Genomic DNA, 19,126 nt, shown 5'->3' on the forward strand with positions numbered 1-19,126 from the left:
TTAGAAAGCAAAGTGCACACATCTTTTGGGGAGAAGCATCATCTTTACAAGGACTGATCTGTTTAACACAAGAACATTCCACAATCAAACAAGGCATCCTTTCATCAATGCGAAATTCCACCACATTAAATTCCGTCTTCTCTCGCTCTCCTTTCGCCCCTCCAATGCTCAAAAGGCAGATTATCTCAATGTCGAAGTGGAAACTTGGCGACCATGGCTGGAGAGTATCATAGCCAGAACTGTCTGTGACCCTGCCGTGGCACACAGATGGCCAACACGACACAGATAGACAGAGGCGGAAACAGAGAGATGGGAGGAGGTCAACACAGAGACACGGCAGATGTATCTCATAGACGGAGCCTACTAATTCCACGAAAAAGATTCAAATACAAAGTTTGACACATACTAACATTTTCGCACACATGTACATAGTTCTATACAGATGTAACCCAAATTAGTAACATACCCAAAGAGACATATCCTGTACAGACATACAGTAACACAAACAAAGCGTCAGCTCGGAGTTTTGTTATCGCAGCAGCATGGAGTCAAGTTTTCCCCGCCACACAAACCCAACATATACTCAAACCAAAACATGCTCCTTAGCATGTTGAAAGAAAACTCAGACGTGCTAATTATGTGTAACAGCGAGCCTCCTAAGTCTGCAGCGGAAATACAGTCCAGCCTGATGATGACTGTTAACCCTAAACGTCATCTAAACCTTTATATGTTTATGCACACCTAACTCTTGAATCACAGTGTGTGGCAGGGACTCACTCCTCCATCGCAACACTTTGGTTACTAACTTTCTCTAAGAAGATCTTCCTTTGGGATACAAACTGTTTATTTTGGTTCCAGGAAGAGGTCCACATGTGCTGTGCAGATCTAATCGACAGAGAGAGACTAAAGGCTATGGCCAAGGGTGTCCTGTCTTGAAAGAGTCTGCTTTCCTGTGCCCACATGTGTTCTCCATATGCTCTAAATGTGCCCCTTCCCTCCACTAACCACGAGGGTATTCCAGAAAGCCTTACTGTACATGGTTTTGGTCTAAATCTGCTGTGTGAGCCACTGTGGCTTTTTTAATCACCACGTGTCTTTCTGGTGGACCTTGACCCAACAGGTGATGTTTTTAGGAGAGAAATAACATTCAAATGTATAGTGTATAAATGTATAGTAGGCATGGTTTAGGAGTAGAGAGAACGTCGGCAATAGAAAAACAAGACAGGGTAAGGTACACAAAAATAGAAGGGATGAACAGACAACGTTCCAAAGGGGCTAGAGATTGCAATCAATGAGGGTTGAGAGCAACCTCAAAGGACAGTCAAAAGAAGAGAGAGTAGAGTCAAAAGTAAGTTGGAGAAGAGCTGTTTTTTCCAGGCTGGTAGAGATGACCGGGTTTGATAGGGCATGACAGGAGAAACACTGAATTGAGAGTGACTCTAAATGACTTAAATAACCCACAGCAGTTTGGTTGGCACACTTTGGGGGAGGGGCGACGTGTCTTGTGATGTTGGCACAGGGATTGAAACGAGCCTCTGAGCCTTGATGTTTACATAATGTGTTGTTGCTGATGAAGCTCCGGACTCGACGCACAAACAAACACATTCCAGTGTCTGACAGAGAGACACGAGACAGTTGAGAGAGGACAAAGAGAGACACAATGATTGTTACCCCAATGGAAACTTTCCCAGAAAGTTAGAAAGAATTAAACCCTGATTGCCTTGTGCTTTTATTCCAAAGAGAGCTGCATCTCCTTAGGTTTAGCCAAACAGGACTGGACACCCGTGTCTCCACTCGTCATTCTCTGATTGGATGTCTGTGTTAACTGTCACTCAGCCGCCCTCAACCAACTCTGCTGACAGAAGAGGCAAAACCAGACCAACACACACAAACAAATACAATCTGAACATTAAATCCACGAGTCAAGCTCTCAAATTGAAAGACACACTCTTGAATGAAGGAAGGCAAAAATGTGTCCATTTCAAAAGCACAGATGCCATCAGTGTCAGAGGAGAGGGAAAGAGAGACATCAGAAGCAAACACATGCAGAATGAATGTCAAAGGCTGTGCTGGCCTACTCATGACTCAAAGGCAAAACACAACACACTTAAACTCACCCACATGCACACACCTCCTTTAACCTGTCGCAATGAGCACTTTGCAACACGTTCTGAACCTGGCACACTCACCAACACGCCTGTCATAAAAGCTGCGGTTTCTTTTCCATTCTTATTCTTGTGCTTGTTCACTCTCTTCCCCTTTCGTTCTTTCCAAATTCTGCTTCTGGAAAATTGGCTGGTGTTGGAGAAACAGTTTCCAAACAGCATGCAAGCTGTGAACTGTTGCTCAACCTGTACAAGATGGTCCGTGACGCTGGGCCTAATTGCACAGTGTAAGCCGCAGGTATATGAAGTACTTCACTTATTCCGACTGACGTGCTTTTCTTTTAGTAAAACGGCTCTAAAACCGAACTGGAACTCAGTTGAGAACCAGACATGGAAGTCCTTACCAGAGTCCTTGTCCACTGACACAATGTTTGCTTACCACACCCTCTGTACACTCACAACCTTAGTACTTGTAGTCATGCAAGTCATAAAGAAAAGCATCTTCTTTTCTTTGTCTGCTTCTGTTTACGTGGGAGGGTCTGCCTGTGGAGAAAGCATCAGTGTAGAGGTGTTTTACTCTGTTTTTGCTCCTACTGTATGTCAACTAAGATATCAAGTGAAGCGCCTTTTATCTAGGTTAATGTAATCATAAATGCATGTGCAAGTGTTCTGTGAATGTCAATGAGATCCGTCCGTACATAAGCGTGGCCAGAGGAGGATATAGAGGCCTGTGTAAAACAGTGTGTCTACAGACGGGTGTGTTTGCTTTTCCAGTGCAACATATCGGAGCTTAGTCATTCAGGCTTCACACACACTGCTGCTCTGACTCCGCTGGACAGAGGTCACTGAAGGCATCACACAAAGCTTCTTCTTTCAGTCCCTTTACAAAAACAACAGTAAAGACTTGAAAGTCAAATAAATAAATCGCTTTCCTAGCATGAAAAACATCCAAAAGAAGTTGTGTCCTTTTGTGCAGCAGTGCACACATGTACATAAACTGGCTACACTGATCCCAATCAGAGAGGACATGTGGGATTATAGCTTCATCTCTTCCTCAAAATATCTCGATGACTCCATCCAGATAAGTAAGTATGCCTCAAGCAGATTTCTTCAGAGAACACAGCAAGGGGGTATTATATCCAATCTCTGGTCAGACAAATCTGTTTCCACTCAAACCACACACCCTCTGAACCCCCTCCATGCTCTTTCTCTTCACTTTCCCCCCCACTCTGCCAATCCGATCTGTTTCTGTTATTAAATAGTATGACCAAATCCCCCTCAGAACGGTTCTGTATCGACGTCAGTAACTGGATTAATTTATGTTAGAGCACACATGCAGAGAAGGCAATGCATTAGATATAACAATTGGGAGGACTGTCTTTGATTTTGAAGTGGTAAGGAGCAGGACAACCGAGAAACTGATTTGTGGTTTGATAGAGACTCAAAGAGTTTATTCTTTATGAGCTCTGTACAAATGTTTAAAAGTAAGCGGAAAGGATATGCATTTGCCACTGACACCGACTGAATGAAGTTCTGTATATGTGTTTTTCTTTGCAAACCATATGCTGTAACACTTCCAAACACTATGCTGTAACACTTCCATCAAACCATGTCTGTTTTAAATAAGTGAGTGAGAGGGTGGTGTAGCTGTAAAATGGATAGTCTTTCTGCAGCACGACAGATCTCTTTTGGTGACTGACTGCACTTGGTTTGTGTCTGGGGTGGGTACAATAACTGCTGTAACAGAGTAGCTTATTATACATGTGGCAATTTTTGTATTTCAAGTCAGACTTGTTATATTGAGATATACACTTTGACTGTCAGGTAAGACAGGAATTTTCAGAAAGACAATATCTCTTTGTGTGCAATTCATTAGGTGTACTAACAGCACCGGTTCTTTTAGAAAACGTTTACTTGAACAATTGAATTTATGCTTCACAACAGAGTTAGATAGACATGTTTATCTTGCACCCCAACCTCAGTCTCACACAAGTCTAACTCTATGTTGAATTGTTATTGTTTATGTCACAATCCAACCCCTGTTTCCGTTTTTTGGCTCATGTTGCTACACTCATTGAGTGGGCAAGAAAGAAAAAAAGACAACCATCGCACAATTAATGTTTGTTAATGTTGTCATGAAATACTAAGAAGAGTAAAACTTGCCTAGGCCCAGACTCTTTCCACCTTAATACAAAAAAAAGCAAATCAATTGGCAAAAGAAGCGTTTAAATGATATTGACAATTCCTTTTTTTGTCACTACATGAGTTTTCTATTAAGAAAACACCTGCTCAGACTGGCATGCATACCACTGACTTTGAACCTCTGACCCACGACCCTTAACATTCAGATTCCAATGCTATAATGACCCAGCCAGATGCCAACACAGGTGCATGTGGCTCTGACTACCCACAGAGATGATGTGATGCCCAGTGGTTGCATCCAGGCAGTGCACTGAGCCCAGGATTCCAGCCACCTTCCAGCCAGGCGCTCTGCTTCCCTCATTAGGGACTCCGGCTGCGACCCCAAACCAATGAGCACGACAGATTCCCCAGAGAACCTTAGCCAGCACTCTGTGGTAACACGTGTGACACACTGGCTGCACATTTTCCAATTCAAACAAGCCAGAGGAGCTCAGTAATAATGTGTACTTTCCTGTTATTTCTAGATAGACTCAACCACTACTCTACAAGAATGTGATTAGGAAGAATAAATCAAGAAGCCAAGGCGCAGATGCTTTCAGGTTTGCGGCCACTATTTCCTTGTCTCTGTATTTGTGTTCATTTCCCTTTTTCTGTCATTCCCATATTTCGTTGCTTCCTCCCTATCAGTGCTTTACTGTAAACAGTTATGAAAGAGAATGACTCATGGTGCTGTAATGTGATAGGAGGAGCGTGGCTTGAGATCAAAATAATAACTGAAGTTTCAAGGACAGGAGTGCGTAAAGACCGGCTACACACAGGGACGTTATTTGACTTTGATTGTTATTAATGTGACAAACTAAATGAGCCGTGTCAAAGGATGTGGAATCGATGCGAGGTCCCTGAATTCATGTCGTTGGTTTTGTAATAGCTTGACAAATCCTCTGTGGTGTCATATCTGTGAGAGCATTACTCACAAATTGCCAAGAATAGTTGCAATACTCACACAAGCACATTTAGTCACCCACAGATGAACACATTGAAATACATGTGCACACCAGCACTGTAATGGTTCAGTGTTTCAACAGCTGGTACCAGACTAGAAGCCAGCACAAACGCTGACATGGACCATCAGTGTGAAGCCTAAGGCAGGTAGCACATACAACCCAACACAGACAAACTTGTGTAGCGTTTTGTGACGGATCAACCTTATTTATCCACAAAGCTTTACGGTCTTAACTTCAAAAACACTGACCTGCTGTCGGTGTTCACAAGGTTATATAATGCATCTGTACAGTCATTCGGGCTAAACACAGGCTTGATTGTAATGCCTGAGCGAGTTTGCAGCACGCCTTTAACAGGAGGATGATCTTGAGTCTATTTCACCATAATATTAATGTCCTGATTGGTTTTCCAAAACGGTATCTGATCCCAATCCAGGTTTGTGGAGCAGGGAGTGCATTTTGAGAGTGCTGGTTTCCCCATCTGTGTGACCACAGTGCTGGGCTGCTCTCCCTGCATCTGTCTGCCCTCTGTTCCCACGCCTCTTTCTGGGCTAAATACATATTTCGAGAAATAGTGAGCGGCAAATCATACGTCCTGCTCTCTCAATGCACCCAAACCCTACTCACAGCCCTTTTGACTTCTTTTACAGAGGTGGAGAAACTGGATTTGGCTTTAGGTCAGGACTGGACCAAATCAAAGTTTGTTTATCCAGGTAAACTTTGCTGAGCATGCTCTCTTTCAGATGGTGCCTGCTTTAAATTCACATAGTACAGTTTGGAGCCATATAGCAGCCATTTACTACTACCATCTTTCACTGAGAGCTTGAATGGAGCTGAGACAGTGTTGCTCAAAGTCAAAACTAGCTTTCAATAAAGGAACGTGTGAAACACATGAAACATTTAAAAAAGTCCCACAAAAAACCTCAAATGGGCCTACACTCAGAAAACTATTCAGCCATCCGGACAAGAGTTTAACAGGCAACTTTGTGCCAGTCATGAAGAAGAGCAATTACTTCATAGCCACTTCCACTGTCCATTAGTAAAGCTACTACTCTGCACTTTAACATGCCACATAGTACCATCAATACAAATGATACCAGGAAGCTCGTGCTATTTCCCTTTGAGGAGAAATGAATAACAAATGGATTCTTCTGTATAGCTGCACTATGGGTTCCACCAGTGCTGTGGAGCCATTTGAACACATACAAAGCAGAATAAAAAGGTTCCAGGGTATGAGTGTGTGTGAATGTGTGTGTATGTAATTGTGTTTGTGCAAGTGTGTGCATGAGTAATGAATAAGATCCTGGCACATCACAACCGGGTTCCTCTAACGCACTCCCTGTAGACCAGAAGGAATAAACAGATAAAGATGAAGTGGACGTGAATGCAATCGCAAAGACAAAAAAAGAGAGAGCTGAGAGCGAGAGTGAGCAAAAGAGGGCAGGAGAGGGAGGGAGTTTTCAGAATTGTTATTGGAGCCGTAGAAGTCATTTCTGACTTAAAGAGTTCCAGATGTGGGCCAGCCCCTGAGAAAGAGTCAGAGAGGAATCAAGAGGGAGGCATATTTATCAGACTGTACCCTTCCATATGATCAGGAGTCTACCCTCCCGTTTTGAGATCATCTGGTTTAAGAGCGGAACGTGGACCTTTGCTTTTGTGGACACTGATGGTGGTGGTGGTTGCGGGGGGAAGGGGACTTCAGCTGCAGGGGGGGTGTAGGTTTAGGGTGTGGGGTGTCAGGTGGTAAGGTGGTAGAGGGGTGTGTGGCTTGCAAAGCCCAGTTTTAGAACTATAAAAAGCTAGGGTGGTCAGAATAATAGTCTGTTGTTATTACACACACACACACACACACACACACACACACACACACACACACACACACACACACACACACACACACACACTTCTTTGTCCCAAGCATATAGCTAGACCAATAATAATGTATACGTTCCTTTAACAGGCCGTTCCTGCTGCTGCCTCCTCTGATGGAGTGGATGAGAGTCGCCATAGTTCATGCTGAGCATCGCAAGAGTCTATTGGTGGACAGCGATGATGTCAGACAGACTGCCAGGCTACTCCTTCCAGGACTGGACTGTGAACCAAGACAGCTGAAGTAAATATGCACACACACACACACACACACACACACACACACACACACACACACACACACACACACACACACACACACACACACACACTGGTCTTTCTCAAAACCAATGACCGAACTCACCAAAATAGAACCCGACCAAAAGACGTCCGGTTTAAAACTGGGACAAAAGCTGCTTTTTAACTTTATTTGCAATGAAATAGCTCCAACTAAAGCACATGGCGAGCAAATGCAATGCCTTACTGAACACTTGCTAACTTCAATGGAGTGCACATTATGAATAAACCATTCCACTCTGAAAACAATATGAAATGTAAATTGTCAGTGAATGAGTGTGTGTGCGATTACTGTGTTTTAAGTGCTGGATCGATCTTAGACCTGTAGGAAGTTGGCACAGTTAACAGCATTACTCTCGGTATGTGCAAGCATGGCAAGCAAAGGTGCTCCTGCATGATAATGTCTTCATTTAGAACCACAGGGCCCTGTCATAATGATTATCTCCAGTTATTTTTCTCTCTCTCTGTAATGTATGTGTATGTCCTTGGGTGTGTATGCTCAGATTGCACAGCGTTTGTTTTCCCTCCCTCTGTGTTGAGCTAAGCTGCACGATCACACAATAAAAGGCCATTGTGCTGAAGAGAAAAGCTCTGCTCCGGGGAGCTGGTAGTGGGCCACAAACAAAGGCTGGTTACAATGTCCGAACACAAGCTCATGAATCAACTCTACACTGGGCTGCCAAAGACAGCCACAGAAGGAGCGCTATGGGTTTGAGGAATAGGGAAGTGAAAGAGAAACGATTGAGGATGGATGTGAGGGTGGAGTAAACAAATGGAGCAGGATGCACAGCTGGAGATGTGAGGGAGAGAGGTGGAAGATATGTGGATATTGTGGTGGGTGAAGGGGTTTGTCCAAGAGGAGGAGAGCGAGATGAGGAAATGGAAGGAAGGGAGGATTTGAAAGGAGTGCAGCCAACACAGCAGGAGGATGAGAGGCGAAGTCAGCGTAAACGGAGAGCTGTGTCAACAGACAAGCCTCCCGCCTGTGCTGTAAAGGCTCTCTGCGCCCCCAAATCACCACAGCAGAACAAGAGTGACATGTGAAGGCTCAATATCCAACTGACCAATGAGAGGGAAGTCGTTCAAGTCAAATGTGGAATCCAGCAGTCATTTCTCCTGTTACGACATTGAAATACCTTCTTTGTTTGTATCATATGTTCTGTTTTTTCCTATTCTGACAGATCAAATTAGCAACAACTTCATCCAACCCTCATGCACAAAGAGCTGCTATTGTATCCAGCTGCAGAACACTCTGAGGGAGTGGAAAGTGTTGACTAGCATTAAGGAAGGGTGTGTTACAGAAAATGAAAAACGTTTTGGGTGAAGTTTGACATCCTCATCACCACACAGCAAAACATATTGAAAGCTGACATTTGGATACATTTTCACACAGAACATCTGGACATTATATTGAAATAAGTGCACTGAATCAAATACATCTGTAAAAGTATTTACCATTGGCGTTCTTCCCGCAGATCAGGTGCTCATAGTGCTGCAGGACTCCCCAAAGCTCAGCGTCATTGTTCACCACCCCCTCCAGGGCCTCTGCGCTCACCGGGTAGCATGATGACCCCGAATCCGGCCCTGGGTGACCCCTCTCGGCCATCAGCACCCGGGCTCCTATCTCCTCCACCAGGGCTTCCATGCATGCGGTCAGGCATATTGCTGCGTACTCGTGGATGCGCACGGAGATGCGTGTGTCCACCATCCAGCGGAAGAAGCGCCCCACGGAGAAGGAGAGGCCGCAGCGGGCCGACTTGCCCTTTCTCAGCAGCTCCCCGGCGCTCATGCTATACATGGAGATGGCCTTGACCGTAGCAGAGACGCAGTGGTCGGCCAGGGCCCAGCTGAGCACCAGCCTCATGGCACTCTGCACCTCGAAGCGCGTGCAGCGGCAGTGCATGACGCTGAGCCGCTGAGCCTCTCTGGAGATGCGGATGAGAGCCCGGCGGAGGAGAGCGGACAGCCGCCGCACGGCATCCGGGGAGAACACAGGTGTGGGTCCGCCTTTCATGCCCCCACTCCCGGCCACTTTGCGAAGTATCTTAGCCACCTCATCTTCGGTCCAGGGGAACTCTTCCAACTCAGGTAAGCGGGGACACTTTGAGAATATGTCCTCCGGGTCTTCGGGGAGGACCGTGTTGACCGTATCCCAGCTGTTGTTCCTGCTGTTCATAGAGCCGGAGTAGTACCACCAGTTTCCCCGATGAGGGATCGTCATAAAGGCCTGCGAGTTGGACTTGGAGGAGGACAGGCTGAGGGATTTACACGAGTCCCCCGCCCCATAGCCAGAGTCCAGGGTGAGGTCCTCCAGGGTTTTCATGTGGGCATTGCTCAAACCAGCCATTATTGTGAAACTGTTTGAACAAGGGTTTTGATGCAAAGCGGCAAACCTGGTGATCGGTTTACCTGAAGTCAGTCAAGCAGCAGTCGAAACTCCCCGCAGAGCTGGAAGAACTGGTTACACAGCGGCACCGTTGACTGACATGCTGCTAAACGCCTAGTTCAGTGCAGGATAGAGAAATGACACAACTTCACACGCTGGTAAAATGCTGCTCGATAGCTAATATGTTGTTGTTATCATCAAATGAGTAAGCCGGGGAAGTCAAAGTCGCACCCGTCTCACCTTTCCCCCGGGCAGCGCAGGGATTTAAACTTTCCTCCAGTATCCAAACTCTTTAACATACGACGGAGTGTCTCCCAGCTCTCTGAAAACAGCCAGACCTGAGTTCATTTGTTACAATATATCCCGTATTGTTGACCAGCAGACCGAAACGTTTTCGTAGATAACCGTGGAAAAGTCCGAAACTAGCTCATCCCACTCCGTCCCGGACGGTGCTCGGTCAGGAACAGGCTGTTGGATACACTCGGCTACAGATGTGTGAAAGGAGGGTCCGCTGCTGAATGACAACACGGAAGCAGCTCAAGTACCAATCAGGAGAGGGACGATTTCTGCGGGCAGCCAATCAGGACTCGCTCCAAATGTTTGCTTTATTTTGGAGAATAAGTAGGCTACATTAGTTTTGCCTCAGATAAGCACAAATTCCCTCAACATGTGTGAACTACAAATGGCTGTATTTGCTTCTAGGTTTGATATACACACTTTTCTTCACATTCACTCAAAAATCATTTTAACATCACTTTTAACTATGTATGTTTACCATGGTTTCAGTCTTTATTTGTATCTTATAATAACAATTTCAACCACACATATACATATAGTAATGTTTAGTCAACACATTTCAGTAATACATGACTGAATAAATCCGTGGCTAGATTTTCCCTATAAGTTATTATACTAATGGGTCTGGGGCAATTCTTCATAGTCACATAAACCAAACTTCAAATCAAGCAGATGTTATACTCTGTTGACCCTGGACATGAGCTCATCTCTCACCTGTACCCTGTTACATACATTGAATCTCTAAAGCTCTTGGTAATATTGCAAGAGGTGGGGTGTTTACTTTTATTTAATTAGGCTTAAGGATTTCACTGAAAGTGCATTTCCAAATCTTATTTGGGATTATAAGGGAGACACGTGTGTTGTAACATGCGGCTTAAAAAAGCAAATGCCATTTTACTTCTTTTAAATGTACTTCCAAATTGTAATTTGGAAACTGTGTACTGCTTATATGTTTCATCAGTCCATACTCTGTGCTAATTGATTGCGGTTTATAGAGATCATTTAAAAAATGTGTCAGATCTTGCTTTCAAAACAACTTGTAAATGCTCTTACAAAACTTCAGTTTGAAGCACTGCATGTCTCTGTTTGTTGTTTCTGGTTAGGTGCTGTAACCTGCTTGAGATCAATAAAGCAAACTTGTTGAAGAGGCCTATGAGTATACTGCTTCTCATCACTCCACACTCACTTAGACAGGTATGGGCATGCCTCCACTGGGAGAGAATCCAACACTTTTACATAATGAGTTTGTGTAAACAGTCACACTACTGCAACACATTGTGAAAGTGCACTGTGTCTTGTACATAATATACAGACATGTGACATGTTATAGGACATATTGGTATGTACTTTTAAAGATACATTTTAAAGTGAAAAAGTGACTGACACACCATCATCATGGTCTATGAATCATTCAGTCAGGGGATCTGTGTAGGGTCAACCTTTCAGTCCATTAAACCCCCAAAGATTTGCGCTCCTAGTCAAACTCCTCCAAATTAGTTTAGAATACACACAGGGCTTAGAGGAGATCACAGAAAGTTAGCACTTGCCTCATCCTCATGGAGCTTTGGTGTGGACATTGCTTACCTCATGGTTTCTGTGTGCGTGCAGGGCAGACCCCCACCCAGAGCAAAGTGGCACACAGGGGGGATCAACAACTCAAAAGAAAAACAAAAAACTCTGCAATTGATTACATTTGGCCCTGGAAACATTACAGCTCTGTTGGAGTTCAACATGTTTCCTAATGTTTATTTTTCTATTTGTAGGTCATAAAACACAATCGATGCATTTAACTCAGAATGGTAACTTAATAAACCGATGTCAGTCCTAAAGAGTACACAGTCAGGGTTGCACAGTGTTTTAACATGTCATATTTACTTTGTACATGTATCTATCAATTCTAACTGATCAGGGCTTGTTTGAATCATGGCAACATGTGTTTCAAGTCATGAATTTGAACATTTCATAATATATTGTCATACTGATATTCTGTACAAACTGTGAAGTCCACTGAGACAAATGTAACATTTGTGATATTGGGCTATATAAATAAACATTGATTGATTGATTGATTGATCTAGCTGAATATACTTATAAGTATTTAATTAAAAAATAAATTAAAAGGCCATTAGTGGTTGTTTGATCCACAGTCACTTCCTACATTTTACAAAACCATTGACCTTGTAACAATCCTTTGCCGGAAATAACAATTAAAACACACTTCATGTCCCCTTATGAGCGTAAGATTTTTTTAAAACTTTTTGCATAAAGGAAGTGATCTGAGACAGTCTTCTGTTTGTGTGCGAGTGTGTAGGAGGGGGATTTTTCAAACTTCTCGAAAATGTTCGTCTATCTACTCACTCTATGACGTCTTCTCTCCTACACTTAATAAACCCATTTCCTGCTGAAACTACGTCAACTTATTCTTAATTTTCTTGTCTCTGATCTTGAAGTCATGCAACCACTGTATGTCTGCGGGTTAAAGAATGTATGTGTGGAGCGCCCCCTGTTGGTAAAATAGGAAAGAGTTGTTTTGAATTATATATTTTACAATTGTCTCACAGAAAAGATACAAAGAAAATATGCATCTGAAAAAATTATATGGACGTAAGCATAAAAGTTTATTTGCAAAAAAAACAACAAATCAAAAAAAGTACAATACATTCTTAAAACCTTTTCTCTACAAAACAATTTCACAGAAATTACCTTGGAATGTATATTCCTATTTTTCATTTTTACGTTTGTTATATATTTAGTCTTATATTTAATGTGTTTCTTTTGTTCTTTAAATAGTCCCATATCAGTATAAATTGGCCTACAGTGAAGACCTTTTTTCCTGTAGAGTCAAAGAAAGGGTCATGGATGACATTTTGACAATCATATAGTCAATAACAGATCATTACATCTCATCCACATATATGTCCAGTCTAAGCCTTCCAGCCACTCCCCATCAATATAAGTACCATGTTGCATAAACAGAGGCATTAGGAGCACGGCCTCCAGCCAAACTAATGGAAGCAGGTGGAGTCCGGCTGTACTGCAGCTGCCTGTGAGTCTCCATCACACCTCCGTATTTCACTCAGTAGTCATTAGTACCATCTCCGTGTATCTCACCAATGGGGCAACTGGCTTTAAACCACTCCTTTCTAGTAGTATAACGGACACACTGACACCTCTGTAATCCATTGAAGAGAACTGTATCCGTCTTACAATGTAGCTGGATGTACAGTGACATTACAGCCTGCTGATAAATAACTGTGATTTGTCCCTTGCCCTCCTCTGTCATTAGAATAGTTTAAAAACTGCCAGCAGCCAAACCCTGATAAAGGCACACATTTGTGAAACAGCCATGCCTTGCCACGACACATTAACTGGTCTCCCTTCTGTTCGAGCTTTGTGCAAGTCGAAAAAGAAGAGTGTTGATGTTTTTCGATAGCTAAGCATTTCCTGTCTTGGTGGTAGAGATCCCACAAATCCAATATTTGAAATGACACTCTAAGCTCGGAAAATGCCTAATAAAATGTGACAACATTAAATAAAATGTCAGAAAGACGTTGTTGTCTTCTCCTTCCCTCATGTAAGAGTTGTCTGTTCCAGTTGATGATACAAATACATAAGAGATGTGGAGGGAATAGAGGATATTGTAAATTAAACGTTGTAAACTGTTCACAAATTCAGTGTTTAAGAAAATAAAAAAGCACCCCAAATATTTGTGCATTCGTACTCAGTGAGGACACTCAAAACGTTTAAATAACAAACAGTACAACAAAAATGAATCAAGCCATAGCTGATAGCTACCATTAATATGGGTGGAGCAATGTTTCAACAAAAACAAAATGAAATTGACTGAAGGTTATAAAAGATACAGAGGGAGAGAGAGGGAAAGAGAGAGATATAAAGATGACGTATCTTTCAGTATCTGTTTGGAAAAGGGCATTACTGTTTCAAAAACTTTCAATTATTCATAATATCATGTTATCAGGAGAATATCAACACGTCGGACATACTGGTTATTGATAACCAACAGGTAGTATTTTATGTATTTAGCAATTCAGAGTTCCTCTACTCGATCTACGCCACCATGTCTCAATCTATCTGAATAACATGTTCACACACATTCTATTAGGCTCTCAGGTGAGAGCGTGTTAGAAAAAAGATCTTAGGTTGTCTTCACATCTTCTTGTTAGAAAAAAAGGTGCTTCCTGTCATCGTAAGCACACACAAGCGGCAACACACCCACACACACTTATATATTTACATTACCCACACATACACACAACCACACATACACAGCTGCTTTCCAGTCTGTCTGAAAACATTGCACCAAAAGAAGGACAGAGAGAGGGAGAACAAAAACAACTCTCTAGTACAGTAGTTGAGTCAGTGAGGCAAAGTGATGACTCAGGTCTGTCTGCGTAAACAGTTCACTTGTTAAGTTCAGATTTGGACTCTGTCTTCATACCCACAAGCGTACAAGAGGGGCCGATGGCAAACAGAGGCGTCCCTGACAGGAGCCTGTAAATAAAGGCAGAGTTCAGGCAGTGAGTGAGCTCCTACAGGTCTCTCTCTCACACACAGTGGATCTGCAAGTAGTTTTAGTATCCTCCGACCAGCAGGGGGAGCTATCCCTTAGGAGTTTTCTTGTTTTGGGTGTTCCACATGCCTCGTTTGGAGTGGTAGTAGTGAAAGAAGTTTCTTAAGCGTAGTCTCTCTACCTCCAAACCATTCTGCAGTACCCTAGAAAAGGCAGGAGGGAAAATCACTGGGTTAAAACTGGGCTTATATTCATCAGCAGAAATAATTGTGTTAATCATTGCAACTGTTTCTAGGTCATGTGTAAATGACTGATGATCAGTGGCTGTCTAAAATAGGCTGATCAAATATTTTTTTCTTTTATCAGAAGTTCAAAGTCTGGCGTTTTTAAGTACGTTTCTGACGTTGATGCTCAAGATGAGAAAATAAGTTTTAGCTTTCAGAGGAAGGATTAAAGTCGAAACATTTGCATTTGGTCATCTGCAGGCATACATACACCAGTGCAGACAAGTTGCCAAAGATGCCAGACATCCACATTCCTGTAAAGTGCCAAATACACAGAACTTTCCCTGGCTGCGATAGGCATAATCAACATTGTGTGAACTCGTTTGGCAAGGGCTTTAATGTAACAGACCTTCATTTATTTGTTTTGTGTCAGTTTAGCCAACCTACATCTGGATGGCATCTAAACATGCAGACCGTTTTAGTTGAATATACTCAATTATCCATCTGGCTGCTTCGATTACCAAAGATCGCTCGTTAGTTTTAATTGCAGCAGCCCATTTTCACACACTGAACATTCAATACTGGGAGCTGGCAACATCCACTGTGCAGACTGTCAATGTTTTTCCTTCAAATGTGGTTTTTCCTGCACTTGCACCCTATTGGCATTGTGCACACTTTACACCTTCAATGTTTAAAGGTCATTTACCATATACATTATGCTACAACATTATGCTACAACATTGACAATCCAAGAAAAAATATGCAATCTGAACACAACTACCATTGAAAAGCATATAATGTGTTAACTCCAACTTTATCGTTACCATAGAGTTGACATTTCTCCAACAAAGTCTAAACTAAAACGGACTCATTAACCTTCTAATATCGTTTTCACACTGAAGGCTCAACCAGCATTGGTTTTGTGTTTGAAAAGGTTAACCACTGTTGACCGACATGACTTTGTAACCCAGGTCGAGAGGTGGGTCGGACAAGGGTCGATATCAGCGAGAAATGGGTCATGGACGCTAAACAAGCAAAACAAGACAAATTATGTCATTGGTCGCTGTTACGTAATTGTCCCAGGTCGCCATAGCTCATAAACAAACACAGCGATGGCAGCAGGAATGTCTTCAAGACTTAGAGTTGCAGGGGACAGTAAAGGAAAATGTAGTGTTGGCCAATATAATATCATTCATTGAAGAGGCTGCTGTGTTAGCTTGTTGCTGGGTTACCTGTCCAGCAGCTCCCAGTCCTCTCCCCCCCAGCGGTCTTTGAATTCCTCCGTGTTCATCCCTCCGATCTTATCAAAGTCAGTCTTATAGATTCCAAACAAGCCGAAGCCGTTCACCTCCCAGTACCCTACAGAAAGAACAAAAAGAAAGTTAAAAGGAAATATTGGTCCCATTGCAATAACAGCCTCTCGTGATGCAACAGCCTTTAGAAATTATGCATGTTAATTGAAATCTGAATTCATTTTTCATAAATTATGAATTCAAAGCTGCTGTCTGGAACTGGGGAATTAGTTTGAGTGACGGGTCAAACTTAAAGACTGGAAAATTGTGTAAATATGTGAGTGAGATAATTCCTGTATGAGCATGTATGCATGTAATGTGTTTGTTACCATCGGGCTCCCGTGGCGAACTGCCGCAGCTGAGTCTCATGACGACGGGAGCGAAAGCGAGGCGTCCCTCCACACAGTGCTTCCTTATGCTCTCCAAGATGTTGAGAGGGAAGTGGATGTGCAGATCACAAAGGAACACAATGCTATGACTATCCTGCAAGAAGAAAAAAAAAAACACACAAACGTGACACATACATCTACATTAAAAACAATTACGTCAAAAAGGAGAAATAAAAGTGTGTCTGCTTTATGATTCTGTGGATGTTCACACAAGGGGTTTTAGGATTAAAGAAAGTAGATAAGTCTGGGCATCAGAGGCTTCTCTTCACTCCCAAAGCCTGCGGGTCATTCAGACATGAGTGACGGCCATGTCATCCCACCGTGACAGCACTGACACTCAACTGACGGCTCAAAGTCTGTCCACATTTCCAGCCGCTCCACGCCCCTGTGGGTGTGCGTGCGTGAGTGACAGAGAGACAGCCAGAGAGCGGGGTAAGGACACACACACACACACACACACACACACACACACACACACACACACACACACACACACACACACACACACACACACACACACACACACACACACACACACACACACACACACACACACACACACACACACACACACACACACACACACACCACACACACACACACACACACACACACACACACACACACACACACACAACACACACACACACACACACACACACACACACACACACACACACACACACACACACACACACACACACACACACACACACACACACACACACACACACACACACACACACACACACACACACACACACACACACACAAATAACCTGTGAAAGGGACTGGATGTGACAACTTTGGCATACAGATGACACAGGAATTGCAGCTAACTGCCTAAGCGGCTCCCTGTCACCCACGGCCGGGCTCAGTGTGAGAGGGCAAACGGAGCAGGGGGAGGTAAAGGGTGAGATCCACAGCCTGTGACAGACCGCCGTGGCAGTGATGTACTCATTATGCACGAGTGTTCTTTCTGTCTGTCCATCAGTAAAGGTCATGTGGTCAGTGTGAGTGGCTGACCTTCAGAGTGTGGCTTTTTCCTGCCAGCTCACATATTGCTGTCTCTTGTGTTTGTGTCTCTAACCTCGATAGTGTCCACTCCGATCTGCAGTCCTGCCGAGCGCTCAAAGTTCCCCTCTCTCCTCAGATACTCATATCTGTCGTAACAGAAATACACACGCATCAGGTGATGCCTTGAAAATTGGGAGAAATATTGTACCTTTTACACAGCTGATTGTGTTCCATACACACACACACACACCTTGGCACACTGCTGTCTCTCAGTGCCTGCTCCACGTCCATGTCTTCGCTCTCAAAATCGACGATGATGATGCTGAAATTGTCATCCTTTGTTTGGCGATGAAGATTCTCCATGTCAGAGATGAACTGCTGTACCCAGCGGGCCTGGTTTTTCACTGAAAGACAGTAAGAAGACAACACAAAGAATAATCTTGGTTTAAAAGTTACTTCTAGACAGTTTTCTCCGTTTTGGAAGTTGACCGAAGTCCGCCTTTTGACTGACCTGGCACCACAAAATGCACCATGACATCTCTCCTCCACTGCAGCATGACAGGCTGGCAGAGCAGAGGCTTAGCGTAGGCGGTGCTCCAGGGTGTCGCTCCGGGCCTGGCGGGGGATCTGGCTGAGGGAGGGGGGGGTGGTGGTGTGGTCAGGCTGGATGTGGCAGGGGATGGGATGGAAGCTGGGGACAGAGCTGGTGAGGCCGGGGCAAAGTCAGTGTTCTCTACGCTCTCCTCCCCCATCCTGCTGCGGTGGAGCAGCAGGTAGATGTACTCGGATAGACGCACCACGCTGCGGCCTCGCTCCATCAGCTCCAGCTCCACCAGGTAGCGGTTCCCTCTCGCAGAGTCGCGCCGCTTCTCAACGTTAACGATTCGCAGCAGGGTGTAGATCCTGGGGCAGGGGGTAAAAAGGTCCCATATTGTACAAATAATCATGTTTGGTTTGTTTATAAAGCCAGTGTAGGAGTTTTATAAATACTGTATTAAAACTCTCAAAACACTGACCAATCAGGGCAGAGTTTTTTGGGGACGGGGGCTCAAAGAAAAAGTCAAGACAAACAGTATGAGAAAAAAAATGTGTTAACCTTAAAGCATGTTCACACATTCTAGTAAAAAAGTATAAACCTTATAAGGACCCCCCCCTTTAAAAAACACACATACTGTAGCTGGTACAGGGTATGATATGCAGCAAAAGGGAGAGGATGCATCTACTGTATAAAACACTATTGCTTATATAATTCGCAAAACTACATTACTTCTGCTTAATTGAGGGAAAACCACATAGAAAATGGGATTATCCATATTTAGTTGGAGGCAAGTCAGCATGGTATATTTTTAAAGGAATGGCTGAGCTATTTTTCACAAACAACATTGAGGTTTTTAAGCACTGAAGCAGCAAATGGTAATGAGCACATAGAGGTCTGCTAACATGAAGTCAAAGCACCGGGGAAACCAATATGTTGTCAGCTAAATTACTTCTTGCTTTACATAATAGTAAGCAAACAGAAACGCATTTTAACTCACACATGGTTGCAGGGGAAACTTAAACCTTCTCGTAGTCTCAC

At 43.5% G+C, this 19,126-nt stretch overlaps 2 protein-coding genes across 3 annotated transcripts in view; both read right to left on the reverse strand.

Annotated features, from left to right (window-relative positions):
• abtb2b (ankyrin repeat and BTB (POZ) domain containing 2b) overlaps positions 1 to 10,300 on the reverse strand; it is a 42,835-nt gene extending 32,535 nt beyond the window's left edge. The window contains exons 1-2 of one of the 2 annotated variants that reach the window (XM_034215944.1): positions 10,041 to 10,300; positions 8,870 to 9,914 (exon numbers count right to left, since the gene is read on the reverse strand). In XM_034215944.1, the coding sequence (XP_034071835.1) occupies positions 8,870 to 9,761 (892 nt within the window). In that variant the 5' untranslated portion in view covers positions 9,762 to 9,914; positions 10,041 to 10,300. Of the gene's footprint in view, positions 1 to 8,869 lie in introns of both variants that reach the window. The other variant, XM_034215943.1, reaches the window with a different exon arrangement.
• Positions 10,301 to 12,702: 2,402 nt separating this feature from the next.
• Positions 12,703 to 19,126, reverse strand: part of b4galnt4a (beta-1,4-N-acetyl-galactosaminyl transferase 4a) — a 168,283-nt gene continuing 161,859 nt past the window's right edge. The window contains exons 15-20 of the mRNA XM_034215936.1: positions 18,062 to 18,453; positions 17,801 to 17,954; positions 17,624 to 17,696; positions 16,474 to 16,627; positions 16,085 to 16,211; positions 12,703 to 14,831 (exon numbers count right to left, since the gene is read on the reverse strand). Coding sequence (XP_034071827.1) covers positions 14,717 to 14,831; positions 16,085 to 16,211; positions 16,474 to 16,627; positions 17,624 to 17,696; positions 17,801 to 17,954; positions 18,062 to 18,453 — 1,015 coding nt within the window. The 3' untranslated portion in view covers positions 12,703 to 14,716. The remainder of the gene's footprint in view (positions 14,832 to 16,084; positions 16,212 to 16,473; positions 16,628 to 17,623; positions 17,697 to 17,800; positions 17,955 to 18,061; positions 18,454 to 19,126) is intronic.

The sequence above is a fragment of the Gymnodraco acuticeps genome, unplaced genomic scaffold (assembly GCF_902827175.1).
Source record: "Gymnodraco acuticeps unplaced genomic scaffold, fGymAcu1.1, whole genome shotgun sequence".
Taxonomy (NCBI): domain Eukaryota; kingdom Metazoa; phylum Chordata; class Actinopteri; order Perciformes; family Bathydraconidae; genus Gymnodraco; species Gymnodraco acuticeps.